Source organism: Hylaeus volcanicus, chromosome 6, assembly GCF_026283585.1.
Source record: "Hylaeus volcanicus isolate JK05 chromosome 6, UHH_iyHylVolc1.0_haploid, whole genome shotgun sequence".
NCBI classification, from domain to species: Eukaryota; Metazoa; Arthropoda; class Insecta; order Hymenoptera; family Colletidae; genus Hylaeus; species Hylaeus volcanicus.
The window spans coordinates 25,070,648-25,093,592 of NC_071981.1; the positions used below are offsets into that span (position 1 = coordinate 25,070,648).

Genomic DNA, 22,945 nt, shown 5'->3' on the forward strand with positions numbered 1-22,945 from the left:
ACTTCCAGTATTTAATGTATTGAATCGTATTATGTTTAAAAATATATGACCTGTTATAACTTGATGATATTCAGATTATCCTTATTTATATTATTGTTGAAATGTCTTACCACTGTTATGGGCATTATTTCATTAAATCCAATATGCATATTCAATTCAATTCTACAAAATTGTGTATTTTGTAGCATAAATATATTTTAAATTCAATTAATACATTTTTGACATTAAACACTTCCTTTCTTGCATTGATCTGATAAATTAAGCTTTTACTTGCAATATTTTTGAAAAATTTATATGTGTTGCCGATCAGATTAAATTAGAAATGAAATTGAATAAGGTTAGGTTTTTACGCATGCATATCTATTGTATCTTTTTTGCAACATGCATTACGATTTTGTATACATTCCTATTCCTGTTGTAATAAAAGAGTTCCATAAACAACAAATCGTTAAAGTTATAATGTACAAGAAACATAATGCTTCGAATGTACAACTTTTACAAAATTCTACTGTACATAATGTATGTGCATACTGTATGTATGTACTGTACGTATGTACATACATATAATACCACTTTACAAAGGTCTCGAAGCTAAAATAATAAAAGTATTCCAAATTTACAATTAATCGGGTCACAAAGCGAAACTGAGACACTACTTTTCGAAACGTTAACGTCTAAAACTCCATAGACAGTAGTCAAAAGTGTAACGACAAGTAAAAAATAATGTTAAATTTATCAGATACACGATACAATGGTGTACACGCGGGGAAGGAGGGGATTCTGGAAGTCAGAACCACCTCAAACTTTTAATTAAACACTTTATAAGATTTCATTACATAAAAATGTATATAATTTTGTCTATTCATTATTTATTCTACTATTCTATATTTACTATTCACTAAATATTCACAGAAGTATTTCAGTCTCTCTACAGGAAGTACTAAACGAACTCGTCAAAACAGCAAGCAGAATTCAAACGACGTTGTAAGAGATAAAAATGAATAAAGTATACGAATATAGTTAAATTGTTTGTAGATATTTCCAATAATTCTATTATACGAACCACTTCTAGAAGAATGGTCAGCGTACGTCGTTGATCCGATGTCAGGGAAATAAAACCATTCTAAGTAATCCTAACTGGGTATCGTTCATATAATGTTTGAACAAAATGGTGTTAGTGCGTCACTAGAGCGAAGAGCCAAGCAAGCAAAATTGAGAAACGAGAGCCGTATTCAGTAGTGGCGCAGGCTTTGCGCCGAACACGCGTGCGTGCTTGGTTTCTTCGTGAGTGTTTCTCACAAATCTTCTCTACTACGGCATGTAACACATATACGTGACACATTCTTTCGTAGGACATAAATACAAACAATATAGAAACACAAAAAGTAAGTACAGATTGATTAATTATCGAACATTTCGTGTTGGCTGCAGTAGCGTACTGAGAACATACCTCTAGAAAAGGTTGGCAGAAACGAATTTTTTTTAAAATGTACGAACAATTTCACTATACTCGTATACTTTAATCATTTTTTTTATTTTTTACATCATTTGAATTCTGTTTGCTGTTTCGGTAAGTTCGTTTTACTACTTCTTCTACAGAGATTGAAATATAATACTTCCGTGAATATTTATTAGTTATAAATCATTTACTGTTTTGTCGCTAATAGTTTCAGTCGTTTTAGGGTAGTAAAATGCTTACTCACTGTAGTTGTTATTAGTACAGTGTACGTACAGTAGGAAAAGCATTTTTGTCGCATAATGAAAATGCTTCTTTTTTCAATGTATGTAGCGTTTTACCTTAGAAAAAGTCGTATGAAATAGTAAAAGTTGGGGCAGAAGAGCCCGGTGCGTACGCCACTGGGTAGCTGTTCGTTACGTGCTCTATGTCGAGGCTGTTGTGCACGCTTCTCTCTACGTCGCGGCACGCTTACCCTCTTAAGCTCAAAATATATCTATTAGATCATTTTCGAGATGCACGTGCATGTATTTCGAACCATCGTACAAAGGACTCTTAACATCTCTTCAGAATGTACTTGAAAACATCATACGTTCGGGTTTCGCTCTATCAACGATGTAGATTATTGTAGATACAATATCGAAGAATGCAATAACAAAAGTCAAGATCAAGGAAGTAAGCGTGATACCATCGGTTGAGAACCACGTGTTTCCTACTAAATCGTTTAAAGAGCACGCGGTCTAACGTCTTGAAACATGTGACGTTGGTCAGGATCGAGTTGAGAAAGTACCCTGAGCCTAGAAAAATGCCACGGGCCGATTTTATTTAAAATTAAAATGAGAAATAATACGATGGTTTTTTTTTTGTGTACGTTCTGTAACGTCATTTGTAGGACATAATACATTTCGACAATGTCAAAAATGTGACAAGAGCGCTTCTGCGCGATCTGTACATATAAGGTACAGTTAAATGTAAACATGCCAATGTGTCTATCAATCATACGAGAACAGTGCCGCTTGGGAATTGAAATACTTGTGTTCAACTATTGATTATTTTGTTACGTCGTATCGTCTATCCATAATTACTATTTTCAATGTTATTCCTAGGAGTTAATTAATCGTCAGTCGATATTTCAAATAATACTTTGAATCAGAGTTGGGCGTTATCCGAATATGTACATATTCATCTCACGATTTACATATGTAAACGAATAAGTTCGCCTCTTTTATCCGAATAAGCTTCATATAGATAAACAGTTATTCGTGAGTGTCATTTGTTATTCGTTCTCTAAATAAATGATGTACCCAACTCTGTTTGAATGTACTCTGCAGAATCGCTCGGTAACAACAATTATTCTCGATGATCAAGTGGAATTCAGAAGGACTGATCTATTACACTGAACCGTTATTAGTGACGCGTCGTTAACAATTGACCCTTTCTCAGCATCTGGATTCAATAACAATTTCGCGTATGAGTCGTTAGATGGAAACCCATTAGTCGGACGCTGCGTTACACAACTGGAAGACTCGTTTCGCGACTATCGAATAGTGACCACGATTAATAATCAAATAGAGTAGCTCATCATATGGCATATTTTTAGACATCTGGCAGTTGGAGAATCCCAATCGGAAAGGCTCGTTGGAACGCGTGAAAGATAATCACATCGGCGTTATTCGCATCGTGCGTTTCTCTGTTATGGCTTCGCAGCGATCGCTCGACGCTTCAGGTTAACCTCTCGTTGCGTAACACGCTCTTCAATTGTCTCGAAAGAGCCTTGGTGTTTCTAGCAGGTCTCTAACTTGAGCGATTCTAAATATTTTTATATTTATATCTTCAAATTCTGGTTCTGAACTGTTCCATGCCGCTCGACTTGAAGTTTTAGTCGAAAACCAATCGATAAAGCATGGCTAGATTTGATCGTTCATTCAAAACCGCAAGTAGGATTGCCAACCGTCTTTTTTTTTTTTTTCTTTTAAAGGATAATCCTTTTCGTGGTACTGTTTGTCCTTGTTTATTCGTGGGTTCGAAAAGGATGCTATATATGTACAGGAACGTGGTGTGTGTGCTCTATCGTTTAGAAATAATAAAATTGAAGAAGTGATAGGCGGTAGGTGTAATCTAAAAAATAAAAGTAAAACATAAGATAATAAGAATAGCATTAACCTTATTATTTTTCGACTAGTTATTATCTATAGTGATCTATAGTGATATTGTAATGTAGTTGTCACTGTTATTTAAACGATTAAGATGTACAAGAAATAAATAAATCAACAAATTTAATGTAAATTTAAATCTGTATTTGAAGGGTTACCACATATTTTATTTTGTATTGGACACTACTTTAGTTCGATTACTTCCTGGTACTTGATAGACGAATTTTAAGAAATTTCAAAGAACAGATAAATGTTGCGGCATGACGTCGAGTTACCGAAGATAATTTTTGATCCTCGGACAAATTTCGCACAACTGAGAGCAAAGAGAGATTTTTATTTCACGCTCACTGTTTTCATGTGCGCTGACACGATGACACTGCCCGCGAAGTGTTTACCACCGCAAGTCGGCAAAAACAGTTTCATGAATAAAACTTCTTTCTCTGTTTTTCTCCATAAGGATTTTCTCTGTACGTGTGCATTATTAACTCGCATTTCATACGAATTACGTAAGATTATATAAGTTTGATAGCAGTCCACTTCTTAGAAAATGTTCATAGAAATCTATGCTGAATAATCATGACGATTGTAGTTCTACCGACTTGGCAACCTTGTTTGTGTACCATGAACCAACGACAACTCTCGTTCCGTGTACAATTCCCGGCAGTGTACACAAAAAGATTTATTCATGGCGATAAGAATTAACGTTTTAGGGCTCCCGTTTTTCCCGTTTGTTCGCCCGCGGAGGACTTTCCATTGTCCTTTTTTTTATTTTTTTTATTTATTTCTTTTCTCTCTCTTTTTCACGTTGATACCGACGAAGGCAGCTACTCAAGCATTAGTGCTGAATCATGAACGTCACGGAAAAGTGTTGGCACCGTTTCATCTTCGTCATTGACAGTACATGCAACTAAACGCGATAAACTAAAAATAAAGTTACAATCATTTAAGATTGTAACCGGGAAGTTTTACGCGAAATTAACATGAAACGTAACGAATATGAAATCCAAATTACAATTTTAAATTCGAATAGTCGAATCCGATAAGCGTGCGCGCTTTGTAGATAATTTATTTAAACGTTTCGACCGTCAGATTATCACAAGTAACAGTAGCTATAAACAGGAATTCGAATAATGCTGTTTCGAAACTGAAGAATGTTTATATTATTATACGCCCGCGAGAAAAAAAGCTTTTTCTACAAATTTTCATTTCGTATAACAAATGATTGTAGAATGTCAACGTTTATATATATATATAATAGTACATATATAATAGACATGTTAAAGCATTAATAAAACTTTGTTTGCTTGTTTTTTAATATTTTTTTCATTGATGTAAGCACGTGAAATTTGTCTGTTTTTCACGATTGACATTGTAGCTTGACATTGAATCATCCGGAAACAAAAAATCAATGATATTATTGACATATATTTTCTTTCTTTCTGAATAACGTTATCAGTAGAAAAAAAATGTTGGAATTATTCTCAATTCGACTTATTTCACTTTATTCTAATTATTGGTCATTTTCTTGTCGTTTCTTTGTTTCCATTACCGTTCGTTCAACGGGAGCCTGTAACGAAGTTTCCAATAAACTTGTTATCGCTATTGTTGTGCACAGTATTCTAATAGCGTCGCGAACTTTACGCTTAAGCTCGTATCAACACTCTTTTATAGTCAAGCTCTGTCTTTTATCATTTTGATTGAGCGACAGAGTGTGTATGTGTCTGTTTGAACAACCAAAGACGTTTCCTGATGAATTATAAGCGCGAGCGAACGGTTGCGACAAATTATTTAATCAGGCTCGTTAAAATTTCGCACGATGGTTATGCGTTTGCACAGCCATCTTGCGAAATCAACCGGTCGGCGGCGTTCAACCGTTGAATCTATTAATCAACATTCACTCGGCGGACTTTTATCTCAGATTGATTATTCTTCCTTTATTTTTAAATTAAATGTAAACTGACAGTGACAAATTTATCACAATAATTCCTGACCTATCATTCGAGCCTCATTTTAATTGAAGAAAATATTTACAAAAAAAATCCGGTATTATCGTTTATAACTGTAGTTTAAGTAACAATATTGACTTATCATTTTTTTACGTTAAATTATGAACTTTCTAAGTTCTGAATCATATAGCCAACAATATAGCCTAGGTCTCGACTCGATGGCTATCATATTTTAACTATGTATTCGACTATTACGCAAACTTAAAAAAAAAAAATGAGGAGTTTGAATAAACAGCATGGAAAGCTGAAATTGAAATGGCAAATTATAAATTTTGAAGAATTTTTTAATTGTATTTATAGAAAAATCATTTTACGAGGCTCTTTGTACCTAATGTACCAGTTTTAAATTTCTTCCTTCTTTGCATTCATTTGATTCGTGTTTTAAATTACTTTGCATTAGCATTTGCTTAGATGGCTCTCTTCGTAATTTTCTGACATCACCATTAGGGATGTCGGTAGTCTGTCGGGCCCTCAATATAGAGTTCTGAGTAATATGCAACGAATAAACAGTTTTTATCTTTTATTTGTTATTCAAAAATTGTATCTAAATAAGAATTTGTCCTATCACCGTCGAAAAGTAAATATTCCATGTCAAACGTATATTTGTACACCTCGATGATCCATGACGACAAAATTCACCGTTGAGTTCTCACGTAAAATTCCACTAACACTTTTTCAAGAATCGCTTCTCTACTACGAGCTGAATTTATTGATTTTCATGGTCTCGATACACTCGTAACTATAGGTTGTACGATTTCTGAGCTTCTACAGTTATTCATGGCGCTCCGCTGTCCTGTATGTATTAAAAATCCAAGAAAATACTGGTTCGACGCAGATAGAGACAGCTCTTTTAATAACCCGACCTCCTTATCGAAAGACATCATCGATTGAAGCATTATTCATTTCCATCTCTAGAACTTTGATGACTCAAATCATAATCTCAACAACTCGATTGTATCGAAATCGATCTTTTCAAGTTGAAACACATTTCTAACGTGATTGTATTAGGCGTGGAAATCAATTCTGTGCCTTTACAATTAATCGTATGTAATTGAAATTTTAATAAAAATATTTACACGTCATTTTGGTACGTTATTTTAACCATTTTTCTTTTTTTTTTTTCTTCCGGAATTTTTCTCATAAATAATAAAAGGTGCTCCTATATGTCGTTTAACTAAATACGCTTCATTTTTACCGAAGAAGTAGAAAATAATCTTTGTAGACAATTTTAGATTCTGACCAAAATCTACAGGGAGGTCAAACATTCAAATTTTGAATTAACGATGGTCATTAAAATGTTTCCTATACACGAAGTTTAGTAGCCAACAAATTTCTCTTATTTCTCTTATCTTCTATAGGATTGGGTGTAGACATTTATTTCTTACCCTCGTATTTAATTATTTGTCGCATTTTCATTTGTACAGCAAATTTACAGACCTTTCATTAATTACATGTTTATTATATTTGTATTAATTACGTATTAACGATATATTCGTTAACGTCGGTATCAGAGAAACGTCTGCAATTTGAAGTGCTATTTCATTACCCTTCGACTTCGACTTATCGAGGTTCGGCTATATATCAAATCTGGAACGTCTGATCGCATTAATATTTAACTTATCGTTGACAAACACGTATAACACAGTGTCAGGAGATGGTATGAGCACATTGTTGTTTGAGGAATGACAACGCAACTAGAAGATAAAGATGTGGAAACGAGATATACTTCGAACGTGATGCGATATTTTTTGTTTTAAATACAGGTGCTGGACTAATGTAAGCTTATTCGCATACTCGACACCAGTAAGAAAAAGCTGAAGAGCCCATCATACAGGAAATCACATTTAGATGGAACTGTCGTCAATGAAGATTCTGTGATACCTATCGAGATTAATGCGTTGTCTATGCGTGTTTAAAAGTACTTAAGAGAACACTCGCGCGGATAAGTTACTTGGACCATCAAATTATCGCCTATCGTGACAGTCGTTCAACGTTCTCTAATTTCACGCAAGACATCGCGAGTGCGCGCAATTTCCTACAATCGAACGGTTTTTCTGTGATCAAAGTGTACTTTTGAGTTCGTACCATTCAAAAGCGAGTTAATGCAGCGCGCCGAGAAAGATGGACTCGAGCAGCGTGAAGTCGAATCCAAATCCTCGAGAAAAGGCGAACTTGCTCTCGATTTTGTTATGGTGGTAAGTTTTCTTGTCTTCTCCTTACTGATCGAAAGACGCCAGAGTCCTTACTACCATCGGCTATCGTTCGCCTTGCGTTTTATGATTACGTGGCAAATTTTGATGCAAATATTTCGATTACTTAATAGAAGTATTATACGATACATATTCAAACATTTGAATTTATTTCCATCATTGTTACGTAATATTGTGCAATAAATGAAACGCTTCTCATAGATATTTTGCTTTAATTTCATCAAACGTTTCTCTACTAGCCGAAAAAATATATATTAAATCGTAACTCTATTAAGTGTTACTGAAACATTTTGGTTAGCGTAAAATGGACAGAATTTTGGTAAAAAATAACGTTTAAAGAATCTCGCGAGATAAACTATAGACGTTCGATAAAATTTACCCCTTACCGCATGAATTTTACTTTATTTAAAAAAAAAAAAAATGAACACAAATTATTTCTTAGTTGTATCAATATTAACTTATAAATAATTTACATTTGAGAATTTGAAAACAGTTTCTTTTTGAAAAGATTTTCTCAGTTCAACACTTAAATGCGAAGGTTTTGCTGAAACTGCAGGAAATGCAAGAAGAATGATTATTTTCTTGACGATGACATTCTAGATGATGCTGCATTTTCTGTAATTACTCGTTTAGTTTTTGCGTGTTCCGGTATTTTTTTTACTAATACTCGATATTCCAAGTACTTTTACGATTTTCGATTGTGGACACGCTACTCGTACGCTGACTTGCATCTGGGTAATTACCGAATAAATGGTCCACTGGACACTATCCTTGAGCTTAATTGAAATTAATCAATCTCATTTGTACTTGATTACGTAATTGTACGTAAGCTTACGAAAGTAATTTTCGTTATCTAATTCGTTATTTGTAATTTTAATAACAAATACATTCTGTAAATGTTATAGCTATAACGATTAATGATAGGAAAATATAAACTGTAATTGTAGTCCACAGTTGGTCAACGTAGCTGGGCACCACTGTTACAAATCACCGTGGAAAACTGGTTTATCATTGGTTATTGGAATCAACAGTTAACCGAAGAACCGTTAACCTTCGGTTACATAATGTATTGGATTCGCAGGATTCACAGGATTTCCGCGTAACGTTTTCATAGAGACATCTAACAGCTCTTCGGATTCAGTTGTTCGTCGTTGGTCACCACGTCACTGAAAAGTGGCTGACAGAACTTTGTATTAAGGAACTAAACAGGATTCGTGTATTTGGCGACGTTGAAAAATTGAATACAACAACAAATTACCTAATCTCCGATAGTCTCGAGACAAAATTTTAACTTTGAAGAAATTTTCACGAGTTTTAGCTTCGTGATCAACGTGATACACGATCAAGAAAGAATTTCCTTTTTCTAAAAATAAAATAAAATTCATGCAACAGGGAGTTAAATAACCGGTTGTTTGTTATTGTACGTGCTGCATTGTCTGATAACATTGCCATACAGGTGGACGATAGGCTTGTTCAAGACAGGCTACAAGAAGATTCTGCAGACGGACGATTTGTATGATCCCTTGAAGACCGATCGATCGACCTTGCTCGGGGACAGGCTAGAGAAGTCAGTATCGAAAGTAATTTGAACATCTAGAAAAGAAAATTAATGAGAACTATATTTGATCATTTACGCGTTTGTAAATATTTCATTTTCAGACGATGGCTAATCGAAGTAGAGAATTCAAGAAAGTCCAAGCGTCGGGCCAGCCTGTTGAGGGCTATTTTTCGCACCTTTCTCTGGGAGTACACTGTACTCGGACTCATGCAGATATTAAACGAATTCGTGTTACGGTACGCTATTTCTTTTTTATTTTAGCGACTGTTTGTATCGCTCTTTTCATTTTTCTGTTCATTTTCATTATAGATTAGGGACACCGATACTGCTGGGTGGGCTCCTGCGCTACTTCAGAAAGAACACGACCGAAACGTACGAGACTGCGCTCATGTATGCGGGTGGGATATGTTTGGCAACATTGATAAACGTACTTACGTTTAACCAAGCGGTTTTTGGCGCATTCCACGTTGGCGCGAAAATTCGAGTTGCCGCTTGTTCCGTTGTTTATCGTAAGGTAATACATATGCCGAGCATTTTCGAGTCTAGGACTGGGGCAAAAAAGTTGGATGCCGAAGATACCTAAGCAAATCTTTTATTCGTTCAGGACACCCCTTCAATGACCTTGATAGATCAGTTCTGTCTCGAAGGACATTCGTACTAGTTAAAAGAAAAAGTGTCATGCATACATGTTTTTTCCACTTTTTTCCCTAAATCTTATGCTTGCGGCGAAGTAATGACGTTAACAATGTCGATAGATCAAGACAAGCTATAAAAAACAAAGCCAAAAAAATGCTATTGCTTCAAGCATCGTTTACTCGAAAATTTAGATATTAGTTGTACACAAAATTTATAAACACACACGCACATGCATCTGCATATATAGATACATATGTGCTTTTTTTTTCTCATCATTAGGTCATTTTTATGTGCTTTGACCGCGTATTAGTGTTTGTAACTCTTTTATTTACTTAACAGGCATTGCGTCTTAGTAAGACAGCTTTAGGCGAGACGGCGCCAGGAAAAGTGGTCAATTTAGTGGCCAATGATGTCAACAGATTCGATCTTGTTTCCATCTTCATTCACCATATGTGGTCCGCGCCGTTATCTGCATTGATTATAGCCTACATTCTCTACACCGAGGCGGGATACGCTGGCTTAATCGGCATTGCCGCGGTGTTCGTTGTCGTGCCGATTCAATGTGAGTTTCCGGTAATGATAACCGCACTATAAAAGCTTCGAAAAGTTGAAAGCTGTGCCCTCGTACTAGCTCAAGATACAATTCCGAATTGAGCGAGGATTTTGATAAGTTCAAGAAAACATTCATTTGCATCGATAAAGAGGATTTCCTAGAGTGAGATAGGCTACGAAAAATTAACGACGCGCTTCTTATCGTCGTTGGTGTCGATAGACGCGTGTGTAAACAACGCGGATGAGCTGCGGGATAAAGTTAGTCATGCCGACTGAAAATAAAAACACTTGAGTGCAGAGGTTTCAGCTTTACAAGTGTCAACATTGTTGAGATTTTAGAGCGCTGATATAATCAGGTGGAAGAAGAAACTTTTAAAAGAATTACAGCTACTATAGCTGGGCTTATCAACCTGATAATATCATGATTTGAACATAATTACTTTGATTATCTTCCTTAGTAGGCTCTTTACTTACTTCTCTAAAATGTTTTATGAAATGCAAATGTCGTTACTATGAGAATATAGTTGATATTTTCATATCATTCTTTATGTGAAACTTTTATACATGTCACGTGTTTCAGCGTACGCGGGAAAGTTATCTTCCAAGTTCAGGCTGCAAACAGCCATCAAGACCGACGAAAGAGTGCGCCTGATGGATGAAATCATATCAGGTGTGCAGGTAATCAAGATGTATGCCTGGGAGAAACCGTTCTGCGTTCTGGTCGAGCTAGCTCGCAAATTGGAGCTGCAAGTGGTCACCAAGAGTTCATACATTAGGGGCATCTACATGACGTTCAACCTGTTCACCACAAGGATGGCGCTCTTCTGTACCTTGATCAGCATGTTGTTATTTGGGAACGAGTTATCAGTTGACACCGTTTTCGTCTTCTCCTCTTACTTTAACATATTGGCGCACACTATGTCTGGAATGTTCGTGCGCGGTTTCGCGGAGATAGCCGAATGCATGGTGGCCGTGAGAAGACTCCAACACTTCCTGATGTACGAAGAGTTCCAGAACAAAGGGTTCACCTTGAACAAGTTTGCGGCTAGCCTCAACGGCAGCATCAACAGCGACATCAAACAGGCCTCTTACAAAACTTCCAGGCAAGACTTACCCTACATCGATGACGAGATCGATGGTTACGAGAATCTCGACGAATCGTCGGAGAAGAGGAGACACAATGGGCTAGTTGTTGTCGCTAGCGACTTGCTGAAGAATACCGCGAATCTTATGGAAGGTAAGCGTTCATCATTTGTATGACTTCTATAGACTTTGATAACGCAAGGTTTAAAAATAAACCTATAATTAAATCTTACTTTTGTTACACCTGACAATGTGTATTCGTTTTAGAAAAGAAGGATTCTCCGGTGACGAATGAGGAACCATACGCGGTCAAGATGGTCAATTTGACGGCCAAATGGGAGCCAGGCCAGTCGGAGAACACTCTCGAAGAAATGAATCTGGCGATTGAGAAAGGAAAGGTCTACGCGGTGATTGGAATGGTAGGGGCGGGGAAGAGTTCTTTCTTGTCCGCGATCCTTGGAGAAATAGAACCGACCGAGGGCCACGTGAAAGTAAATGGAAGTCTGAGCTACGCTGGTCAAGAAGCTTGGGTCTTTGGCTCCACCGTTAGACAAAATATACTTTTTGGACAACAATACGACCGGCAACGGTATCAAAGGGTCGTTAAAGCATGTTCCCTGCTTCGAGATTTCAAGCAGTTTCCACAGGGTGATCAGACAGTTGTCGGAGAAAGGGGTAGTTCTCTGTCAGGAGGACAAAAGGCTAGAATCAATTTGGCCAGGTCCCTTTATAGGCAGGCGGACATTTATCTATTGGATGATCCTCTGAGCGCCGTAAGTTTAAGAGTCAGAATACTTATTCCGTTCTCGTCTGAATCCACTCCAACTTGATGGATACGTTTCAGGTGGACACTCATGTCAGCAAGCACTTGTTCGAGGAATGTATACAACGATACCTAGCTGGAAAGACAAGGATTTTGGTTACTCATCAGTTGCAATACGTGAAAAGCGTCGACTCTATTATACTTATCGAGCAAGGGAAAGCTACAGTATTTTCCAATTACCCAGATTTGTTGAATCAACGACCAGAGTACTGCCATCTCCTGGCATCCGACACCGAAACAAAGGAGGATTCTTCTTTAGAGAAAAGTTCAATAAAGAGACAATTTTCGTCGTCGAGTACCAGGGTAAGACTGTATTCCTGTACCACTTCTACATTTTACGAGCTACTATTTAACCCATAATTTAGTTGTAATACATCTTTTATATTTGCAGAGTCGAACACCAGAAGCTAGTAGCGGAGGAACGGACGACGAAGACGAGGACGAAGACCCCGATAAGCTATACGATGGCTTAGAAGGAACATCCCGTGGAGCAGTGAAGGGACCAATATTTATTAAGTACTTTCTAAGCGGAGCCAACATATGCCTTGTAATCACAGTCTTTCTGCTGTACTTATGCACGCAATTTTGCGCTAGTCTCAATGATTATTTCGTCCCTATCTTGTAAGTACTTTCAAACTCACTGTCCAATCGACTCGAATTCATACGAGTTTAACGTTTATTTTAGAGTAAACGCGGAAGAAGCACGACACTATGTACTTAAGCAAGCGGCCCAAAATATTAGCAACGACACATCAACAGACTTGTCAGAAACTTCGGACATTTCGTCGATGTACAATTATATGTACATTTACACGGGGATAGTGCTTGGAATATTCATTATTGGAATCTCCAGGTCTTTAATGTTTTACAAAGTGTGCATGTTGTGCAATCAAAAGTTGCACGACATGGCCTTCAATGCACTCATCAGAACGGGCATGAGGTTTTTCGACACCAACCCCAGCGGTAGAATCCTCAACCGATTTTCCAAAGATATGGGAGCGATCGATGAGTTGTTGCCGAAAGCTATACTGGACGCTACTCAGATATGTCTACTGATGGTTGGATCCTTAGTGGTGTCCTGCGTCGTCAATTATCTGTTCCTAATTCCCATAGTGTTTCTGAGTACCGTGTTCTATTGGATACGAAAAGTCTTCCTTAAAACCAGCAAGAACATCAAACGAATGGAAGGAATGAGTAAGCAGCATTAACGTTAGTAGTATCACCCAGAGATGGATAAAATGTTATAAGAAAAACATCATTGTAGATCTTAAAATAAATATTAGATTAGATAGATAAGATATTTGTCCATCTCTGGCGCCACTTAAAAAAGACGTGCTTTTTGGTAACAAGGAACTTCTTTTCGCACAGCTCGATCTCCTGTGTTCACTCATTTAAATGCCACGTTGAACGGACTGACCACCATCAGAGCTTATTGCGCACAGGATATACTGAAGAAGGAATTCGACAAATTGCAAGACGTCCACACCTCCACTGTTTATATGTACGTGGTAACGAGCACTGCCTTTGGATTTTCGCTGGACATCTTTTGCTTCGTGTTCACATCGTTAGTCACCTTCAGTTTTCTTCTACTGCAGCAATGTAAAGAATCTTGTCGACATTTCTTTTTTAATACGCCAATTATTCACATAGGCCTTGCAATTAACTTGATTTCTTTTGTAGCATTCTCTGGAGGTGAGGTGGGTTTGGCTATCACTCAGGTAATGGCCATGACCGGTATGATTCAATGGGGTATGCGACAAAATGCCGAAGTGGCCAATCAAATGATGTCTGTGGAACGTGTGTTGGAATACACGCAAATAGAGCCAGAACCGAATCTACGCGACAGAGGAAAGTTTGCGAAGAATACTGATAAGCAAGCCATCGCGCTTCCAGCAAACGCGCCGAAGAATTGGCCCACAGAGGGACTCATCGTATTCAAGAACGTTTACTTGCGATATGCGGACGACGAGCCTCCAGTTTTGAAGAACTTAAATCTTGTCATTCGCTCGGGTGAAAAAGTTAGTCTCTTTTCCTGTGAATTTCATGCAATTATAGTTCCTATTTCAGATATACAATTGTATACGAGTTAGTATAGCAAAAGTCCTATATGTCTGTAAAATGTTACAGGTCGGTATCGTGGGTAGAACAGGCGCTGGAAAATCATCCTTAATATCTGCCTTATTCAGATTAGCGAAGGTTGAAGGATCTATCGAGATCGATGGCATAGACACTGGGTCCATTTGTTTAGAAGATTTGCGGCGTCATATATCAATCATTCCACAGGATCCTGTTTTATTCTCTGGTACATTGAGACGCAACTTAGACCCTTTCAATGAATTCTCTGATAAAACTTTATGGGAAGCTCTCGAAGAGGTTGGTTAAGTGGAAAAGTCAATTTTTATTTTCCCTTGTTAAGATTACTTTACGATTCAACTATATATTGTTAAATACACAGGTTGAGTTGAAAGATGCCATCACAACCGGTACAGGATTAGAAAGTCGAGTTTTGGATAGAGGCAGTAACTACAGCGTTGGCCAAAGACAGTTAGTCTGCTTGGCAAGAGCCATCCTGAGAAATAATCGTATACTTATGCTCGATGAGGCAACTGCAAACGTGGATCCACAGACTGATGCTTTGATTCAACATACGATAAGAAAGAAATTTGCCAAATGCACTGTACTTACTGTTGCCCATCGTTTGAACACTATCATGGACAGCGATAAAGTTTTAGTCATGGATAAGGGTCGCATGGCGGTGAGTTACATTTCTCACTTAATTAGAATATTGTTCTTACATTATTCTCAACGCACCTGGACAAATTTCAAACAGCATTGCTTGAAATACCATTTCAATTAAAATTTGTCAAAGTCTGATTGATAGTTCAAGATAAAATAATACAACGATTATATATATTTTTATTTTCTGTTGCAGGAGTACGATCACCCACATATACTCCTCCAGAACAGTTATAGTCAATTTACCTCATTGGTAATGCAAACTGACCGTGGTATGTACGATCAGTTACTTAGGATAGCAAAACAATGTTACATTGCCAAATACGGAGAACGATGATTACCACGCCAAATATTTTTTTTCCTGGTACTTATTTTACCAGATACTTCTATTTCTACTTGACTACCGGTACGTAACATGTGGTGCAAGCGTTTATACAGATTTCAGTTGTATTAAAGTATTGTCATAGGTCTCGAGCGCGCTCAATATTCGAAGAATTATATTTTTTTAATCTTCATACGGGCGAATCGTTAGAACGATTATTCCAGTACTTCCTGTAAATATTAAAGGCGCCGTTGAGCGGCACCCATACTTCCAACGAATACATATAATATATTTTTCTACACCCGTCATTACGAGATTTACAAATTTTTGAAATCATGGATACGCGTTTTGATGAATTTCAGCGATTTGAACGATGTATGCCAGTAACATGCCAAATGAAAGTAGTAGATTTTTATAAGATATTGTATGAGAAGTTCCAATTTCAATATGTAGGCATAAATAAATATTGTGATCCGAAAAATCATGATCTGCAGGACGTAAAAATATTCGTCACGAATTTTATGAATGAATCTGTTGCAACAAAATGGTCCTTCATATTTCATAGAATTGTACGAAAGAGTGAAAATGCGACGGTAACGGTATTGTATGCAGAAATAGATTTACATTATACAGGGTGGCTCCAGATCACCTTGAAATAGTTACTAAATGGTAGGTGGTACAAGAAGACTGTCTTCAGTATTTTTTTTTTTTTTTTTTTTTAAATATGATAATATGAAACAAAAATGTTTGACAGCAGACTCGTTTAAGATAATCTTGAAAGAATTTGTAGTCAGGGAAAAGCAAAAATCATTGAAACAGACAAGACCAAAGTGTCTCTAACAACATACGTATTATAAAGTATTTATAGAATGTGCTTGACATAATACGGTATTTATAGAATGGATTCGAAATTTACGCCTTTACCGTTTAAGCGCAGATACGGAATGATTATTTGATTGTGCAAATTAACATTTAACTATCTCATACTTTCTACCATTTCTTGTAACTATTTGGCGCTATAGTTGTTCAGAGCCACTCTGTATATTATAAACACATTATATGAAATGTATCGTAATTACTTAATGGTACTCTATATTTAATGATATAGATTGAAAGTCAATTAATTGTCTGTGTACCCCAAGGTGCGATCAGTTGTATATCAAAGAACCGTCGGTAAAACAGCGAGCTAGTGTTCATTTTAAATTCAACGTCTTCAGAGATTATACTATTATATTTTTTATTGTATATGTGTATGTATAATATCAAATTGTAAATAAAAATCTTTTTTATTGTTTTTTCGTCAACTACGAAAAATCAGAACAAAATACGATGCATATTTTCTTTTCTATGAAAACGATAGTACTTTGTCAGTGCTCACCAATGTTGATCTTTGCCAGACAAATTCCGTTTTACATTCATGATTATACTGCACGTTTTATCAGCACTAAAAAAACCATTGCACTTCACAATGTTTTCAGTATTGTACGTTATTAAAAAATTTTTGAATAAATATTTATCCATTTACGTAACGAAGAAGTATTCGCCAGTCTTTGTTACTCGAATAGGAATAATGTTTTAATCGTAAGTCAAAAATGAACTTTTATATGGATAAAATATTTATTCACAACTCACGAATAACAGTTTGTTAGGCAAATGGCTATTCGTTATATATCTAAATAAACGTACCCTTAACTTTGTATGTCATTAGCACTGAACGTGAACACACGTTAACGTCGCAATTGTTTCAATGTTACCTGTATAAAACGTCTGGACGACTAGCTTTACTTATTGTTAGGCAAACTCAAACCACCCATTCAATCGACTTTCACGATCGAACTAAACGTCAAAATGTCACAGTGAACAAGTCCGAGCGCGCTTAGAGAGATCCAACGTGATTGGTTGCAGCTGCGCTAGCGCAACACGACTCAGAATGTTTTATGCGCAATTCAATTCTCGTACTTTCGACAGGAAGCCACTTTTACATATGGGAGATTGTTTTAAAAAGTATTATACTTTACAAAAAATATAAATAACAATAAACTAAATTTTTTGATATCGTGTATTCTTTCTGAATAATCGTTTTATTAATAGAACATTAAACTTTAAATAACTGAAAGTAATGCCTTTATATTTAAAATGAGATATCAAAACTAGAAACATTAAATCATAGCTGGCCGAGAACAAAATGAATGACATTTGTATCACTTATAGAATTAGACATCAGTTTAGAATGTAATACACTTTTAAAAAACTGATACAGCGAGTCGCGAAAAATTACCTACTACACGAAAGGTTGAGAATCATCGAGTCTGAACTAAAATTAAGTAAAAAAATTGGTTAACATATGTACTCTGAAAATGTCTACATCGAAAATACATTTAAAGGAAGATCTAACATGATACTATCAGTATCGATATATTTATTCTACTGAATTTTAAATTATGAGTAAATTAAAAATATGCCACGCACCATACGTAAATTTATCAGTCATATTGAATTACAATTTTTTGAACAGGTTATTGCACGTTTTATATTAATAAACTTTAAACATTATTAAATGACTGACTTAATAGAAGAAAAAGCTATCCATTTGTTGAAAAAACTAAAACCTATTATTGATTGAATACATAGATATATATGTATTATACATCCAGAACATATCCACACTCTTCTTGTTAATTCATTATTATAAATTATTATAATCATCGATGTCGATATGACCCTCTACTGAGTATTGAAAGTGCTCAAAATAAATAATATTCACTGGACAAGAGTATAGACAAACACGTAAAAAAATATTTATGAGCTAAATTACAAAAATTTTAGTCGATAAAAACAATTTAAGCGGTACAATAAGTCATATAAATTATTTAGATTGTATAAAAATAGAAATGACACTTCTTAATGTTGACAAGTAAATAACTACATAATAGAAACAACTGAACAGGATTTCATTAATCTTGAATATATCATACACGCTTATGAATTGGTTTGAATTCTGGAGTATCCCTCTATTTTTTTTTCATTTCATATGATGATATTTCAAGACGTCCCATAAGATGCAGTATATTTAAAAAATAAAATAACTTTACTCTTGGTTGCCAATAGAGGAAATATTTCAATTTGCTATATATATACACGTTAAATTTTACTTATTAACGGCATAAGTTTACAATGTTTAATTTTTCTTTAAGAAACTCATGTCTCTGGGATATATTTTAATTTGTGAAATATCTTACACATAAAATATGTTATTAAGTTACAAAAAGTTTTTGAAGTAATATTTCAGTTGTTCCTATTACATGTACTTCTTAATACAATAATTTTGTAATATATTTCGACAATTTCAAACTGACCGTTGTATCTCATTGTTAACAGAAGTAACTATATCATCGGTTTCTACAGTTATCTCTTTATCTTGTGCATGTAAATCACTGTTATTTGGTTCTTTCGAAAAATGGCCATGCGTATTTTGTATCACAGTCTTAGAATCTGAGGTAAGAACATTAGATGATTCATGAAGATGAGTCAAACTTTTATTCTTCTCCAAAACATCTTGTCGAAGATTGAACATAATGGTATTACCAGACTGAAAAACATAAAGCTCAAGCTTTTACAACCATAATAATTACATAATATTCAATTATTTTACTACCAAAAGCTAATACAAACGAAAATACTCGTTATTATATAATCGGGTATTAAGTACTTATAATAAAAATGTATTTTTGTTTGTTTTTGTGATTTATATATGAGTAACGGTCGTTACCTTTGTATCAGATGTTATAAGTTCTGCATGAGATGAGTTTGTTGTTGATAACATAGTTACAGTTTGATCTGTATTGTTTAGAGAAACATGACGCGGTAAAACATTAATAGAAGTGTTATGTTGACTCGTAACGCGTACATTTTTTCCACCCACAATTACTTTTTCCAACACTTCCTAAAATTTATAAAAACACTTCTATTTTGTATCCGACACATAAAATATAAAAGTGATTACCAATGTAATTACCTTTCCTGCGTGAGAAAGAGTTACACCTTTAGTTTGACCCTTCTGTATAACAATCACGTTCGTTTTAGATGCTAACTTCGTATTGGGATGATGAGATATATTTACAGTTTTATTAGAATTTAACGTAACACCCTGAAACGTCACAAAAAAGACATTTTTTAAAAATCGAATCCCAATATCGTTGTAGTTTGCGTTAACATTCTTTTATTGAGAACTGTACCATATTGGTAGTGGTTTGATTATTAAACCTTGTAGGCAGTTTTTTACAAGTTAACGTTGACGTTTGCTTAGTTTGAGGTGGTCCTGGTCCATTTGATACAGTTTTATCAGGACATGCAGTTATTAGTCGTTGTGGATTACCTAAAAATAATTAAAAAATAAATTAGTTTAGAGTAGATTCTGTATTAATTAGTCATCCAGAAGCAATAACATTTACTTGATGTAATGGTTCTAGTTACTGGGGATTTTACATTAGAATGGATCACGGGTACAACACGTTTTGTGCTGCTAACAGTTAGATTTGAATTCTCAGTATTTGCTGTCTTCTCTAAATTATGAGATGATACGTTCGAGTCTGGAATAATAAAGGCAATTAAGTAAATTATTGAACGTATTATTGTAAAAATGTTACCGTGTTTAAAAAAACATATATTCATACTTAAAATATCTTCTGTCGATGTATCTTGTGTATCAGGCTGCAGGTTGTTATTTGGTACACATGATGTATTATTGGACATTAAAATTGCTGGCCCAATTTTTGTACTAGGTTTATTTTGGATAGCAATTACTTTTCCTTTACTTTTCGTAATACTTGTGCCCACTGGGATCACGGCATTCGCATTACCGGGCGGAACTACCGGATGATTATTGGAATTTTCATGTATCACGGACTGTTTTGAATCTGAATACAATTTAAAAAAGTTGCATTATTTCGCAAAATACATGTTACAAATATATTAAAATTAAAGATGCAATAACCTGTAATGGTTTCTCCGCAATTAATATTAAGTGGTATTATTGTAACATTTTGGTGTTGCAGTGAATTTATTGGCATTTGCGATAACTGCGTATCTTCGGAAGATCCTTTATGGACGATATTATGATTTATTGTTCCTATCGAGTTCGAAGACACTACCAAAACCTGCATAATATATCATTATTTATTTATTTGCTGAGAAAGAATATAATCAAACGATTTTCATTACCTTGCTTGGAATTGCTGCTGGGAGTGGAGAAGTACATTTTCGTTTTTCAGGCATGGTACATTTTTCGTTGACATCAGAATTGTTCTTTAGCTTATGTATATCCTTGCTTTTATCCAATTCAGTGGCCTATAATGTATTGCAAAAAATAAAGTAACTGAAACATAAAACGATGTCCTTACCATACAAAATAAGTATGTAACCGATACCTCGTTCGAAACGTTCTCATCGCCAAACTTATCTTCATTAGGTGTAGATTCATTATTGTTAAGTAATTTTTCTTGTACTTTTTGCTTCACAGGAGATTCACTTCTTACAGCTATTAAAACAAATTCACGAGTAACATATTTTTATTCTATGGATAGTATATAAAAGAATACTAAGTCACGAAATCTCCTTAACTTACAGTTCTACAGCTGTACACTATTTTAATAGACTAAAACCACACATTTACCAAAATAGATAATAGTTTTCCTTAAAACCTTTTGCATCCTCTGTTTTTTCAGGAACTAGAAGATTCCTTCTATTTGCCACTGCAGTTGCAAGGGATAAGCTATTTGCTAGCGTTGTGAAAGCAGATCGTGCCTTCAATTTTGGCAAAAGTGGAATTACACGACGACCTTCGATAGTCCAATCTGTACCAGTGTTTGGACCATTTAATCTATATCATAATAAATGATTAATTTTCAAATGCAATACCATTTTATTTCAGATTTTATAAATTATAATATATTTTGTAGAGTACTTACTGTTCTGCTATCGTTGCTAGTTTCTCATCATTCACGGCTCTCCGCACTTCTGCACGATGTCTTTCATTGGAAATATGTAGAACTTTAGCGAGTTCTTGTAATAATTTTTGTTTTTCACTAGTGAAAGGGCCCTGAGCACGCAAGACGGATACCATACTCCCATAAGCATCTAACTCTATTAAAAAAAGCACATATTGGCTATATAAATAACACATTATCTAAATAACTGAAATTAATTTAAGAAATTTTAATAAAATTAATATAAGTATATCTATTTTTTAATTAAATCATTCAATGTAATTACACTAGTTTAAATGAACTAAATATTTAACTAACACTTTTCTTTCTATGCAGTGCAACTACATTTATGATTTCTCTAAAAATATTTGTTATGGGATATATCTACATTTTACCATAATTAAGTTTCTTATTTAGAACAATATTATCACGCATATAACAATAGATGAACTTATTCACAATTTTAATGAAGGATTTTCATTCTATTTGAGTATGTTTTATTCATTATCCATACATTTAACGATTACCACAAGTCTGGTAAAACCCAAATGGCTTTTAAAGTACAGCAGTTAAAATAATGCTATGCAATACATTCCTACAAAAAGTAAATATTAAAAATAAAAAAACCAGTTTGTGTATTTTAGTTATATTTAATAACAAATGAATACATATTTATACATCGGTAAATATTAATACATCCATAAATTTGCAATGATTATCAAGTATAGTTCTTCAGGTTTCCATTATCTATTTTTCAATGACGCAAATAGTGTGCATTAGGATATTAATACCTATTATAAAACTGCGTTACATTTTTCGACATGTACGATTCTTTCGAGACTGTAAGAAACTAAACGTTACTGAACTAAGAAAATAATTATACGAAACTTAACCTTACCTAAACATCGCAAATATTTTCTGCATTCATCACGGGTCATTGTTTCATGTCTCAGCGACCACATGGTTCCATGCTTCGATCGTTATAATAAATATGATCTAATTTTACCAATGTTCGTACACTTTTTCCACATTTTCGACGTTTCGTTGACAGTATGGTGAGTTGATGATGAAGTTGTCGTACAATTACTCTTATTGTAATCGGTATTCGTTATAAACGTTGGTACTCCTGCCAGTAAAGTTCACTGATATTTTCATGTATTGGCTAATCTGGCACCTCTCGGAAAGAAAACTGCAGTACCCACTGAACTATATTAATTAGAATAGTTCAGTGTCGGTACCTTATCTGTCTTTGTCTACCAACGCATGCGAACAAGTCCATGATTCCGCGCGCCTATTGAATATCCTCTTTCTATTCAATTTACTCAGCTTTCAATTATTCTCCTGTAATATTTTATTGTTACTACTGTTATACAATATATAAATTGTATAAATGCTTAATATAACTATAGAGACATTATTATAGATA

At 34.9% G+C, this 22,945-nt stretch overlaps 3 protein-coding genes across 8 annotated transcripts in view; 1 reads left to right on the forward strand and 2 right to left on the reverse strand.

The window, feature by feature from the left end:
- LOC128878415 (uncharacterized) overlaps positions 1–17,367 on the reverse strand; it is a 32,108-nt gene extending 14,741 nt beyond the window's left edge. For 4 of the 5 annotated variants that reach the window (XM_054126611.1, XM_054126606.1, XM_054126612.1 and 1 more), the window contains exon 1: positions 17,222–17,367. The gene's annotated coding sequence lies outside the window, so the exon portion shown is untranslated. Of the gene's footprint in view, positions 1–1,063; positions 1,194–17,221 lie in introns of those variants that run through there. The other variant, XM_054126607.1, reaches the window with a different exon arrangement.
- On the forward strand, positions 1,250–16,253 carry LOC128878400 (ATP-binding cassette subfamily C member 4-like). 2 transcript variants are annotated; one of them, XM_054126562.1, is made up of 16 exons: positions 1,250–1,385; positions 7,379–7,810; positions 9,282–9,392; positions 9,485–9,619; positions 9,693–9,897; positions 10,359–10,581; positions 11,152–11,808; positions 11,922–12,427; positions 12,499–12,780; positions 12,869–13,098; positions 13,163–13,671; positions 13,846–14,076; positions 14,158–14,495; positions 14,605–14,850; positions 14,933–15,232; positions 15,410–16,253. In XM_054126562.1, exons 2-16 carry the CDS (start codon positions 7,737–7,739, stop codon positions 15,548–15,550), a joined length of 4,188 nt encoding a protein of 1,395 aa, XP_053982537.1. In that variant the 5' UTR covers positions 1,250–1,385; positions 7,379–7,736; the 3' UTR covers positions 15,551–16,253. The 2 variants fall into 2 exon arrangements, with proteins under 2 accessions (XP_053982537.1, XP_053982539.1); XM_054126564.1 differs by lacking the exons at positions 1,250–1,385; positions 7,379–7,810; positions 9,282–9,392; positions 9,485–9,619; positions 9,693–9,897 and having other exon boundaries at positions 10,458–10,592.
- Positions 17,368–17,934: 567 nt separating the features above from the next.
- On the reverse strand, positions 17,935–22,783 carry LOC128878407 (BRCA2-interacting transcriptional repressor EMSY). Its single transcript, XM_054126588.1, has 12 exons — positions 22,418–22,783; positions 21,502–21,676; positions 21,235–21,413; positions 20,962–21,071; positions 20,756–20,881; positions 20,529–20,691; positions 20,209–20,451; positions 19,987–20,124; positions 19,771–19,910; positions 19,551–19,682; positions 19,305–19,478; positions 17,935–19,124 (listed from the first exon to the last, which is right to left on the reverse strand). The coding sequence occupies exons 1-12, from the start codon at positions 22,479–22,481 to the stop codon at positions 18,882–18,884; spliced, it is 1,887 nt and encodes a 628-aa protein (XP_053982563.1). The 5' UTR covers positions 22,482–22,783; the 3' UTR covers positions 17,935–18,881.
- Between the last annotated feature and the right edge of the window lie 162 nt (positions 22,784–22,945).

What these genes read in the sequence shown, in the direction of transcription:
- LOC128878400 (XM_054126562.1), top strand. Translation starts at nt 7,737, where the DNA reads ATGGACTCGAGCAGCGTGAAGTCGAATCCAAATCCTCGAGAAAAGGCG. An exon ending in CTCTCGATTTTGTTATGGTG is followed by an intron (nt 7,811 to 9,281) that starts GTAAGTTTTCTT and finishes ATTGCCATACAG; the next exon opens with GTGGACGATAGGCTTGTTCA. An exon ending in TTTTCTTCTACTGCAGCAAT is followed by an intron (nt 14,077 to 14,157) that starts GTAAAGAATCTT and finishes TTTCTTTTGTAG; the next exon opens with CATTCTCTGGAGGTGAGGTG.
- LOC128878407 (XM_054126588.1), bottom strand. Translation starts at nt 22,481, where the DNA reads ATGTGGTCGCTGAGACATGAAACAATGACCCGTGATGAATGCAGAAAA. An exon ending in CTAGCAACGATAGCAGAACA is followed by an intron (nt 21,414 to 21,501) that starts GTAAGTACTCTA and finishes ATTATGATATAG; the next exon opens with ATTAAATGGTCCAAACACTG. An exon ending in AAAAACAGAGGATGCAAAAG is followed by an intron (nt 21,072 to 21,234) that starts GTTTTAAGGAAA and finishes TTGTTTTAATAG; the next exon opens with CTGTAAGAAGTGAATCTCCT.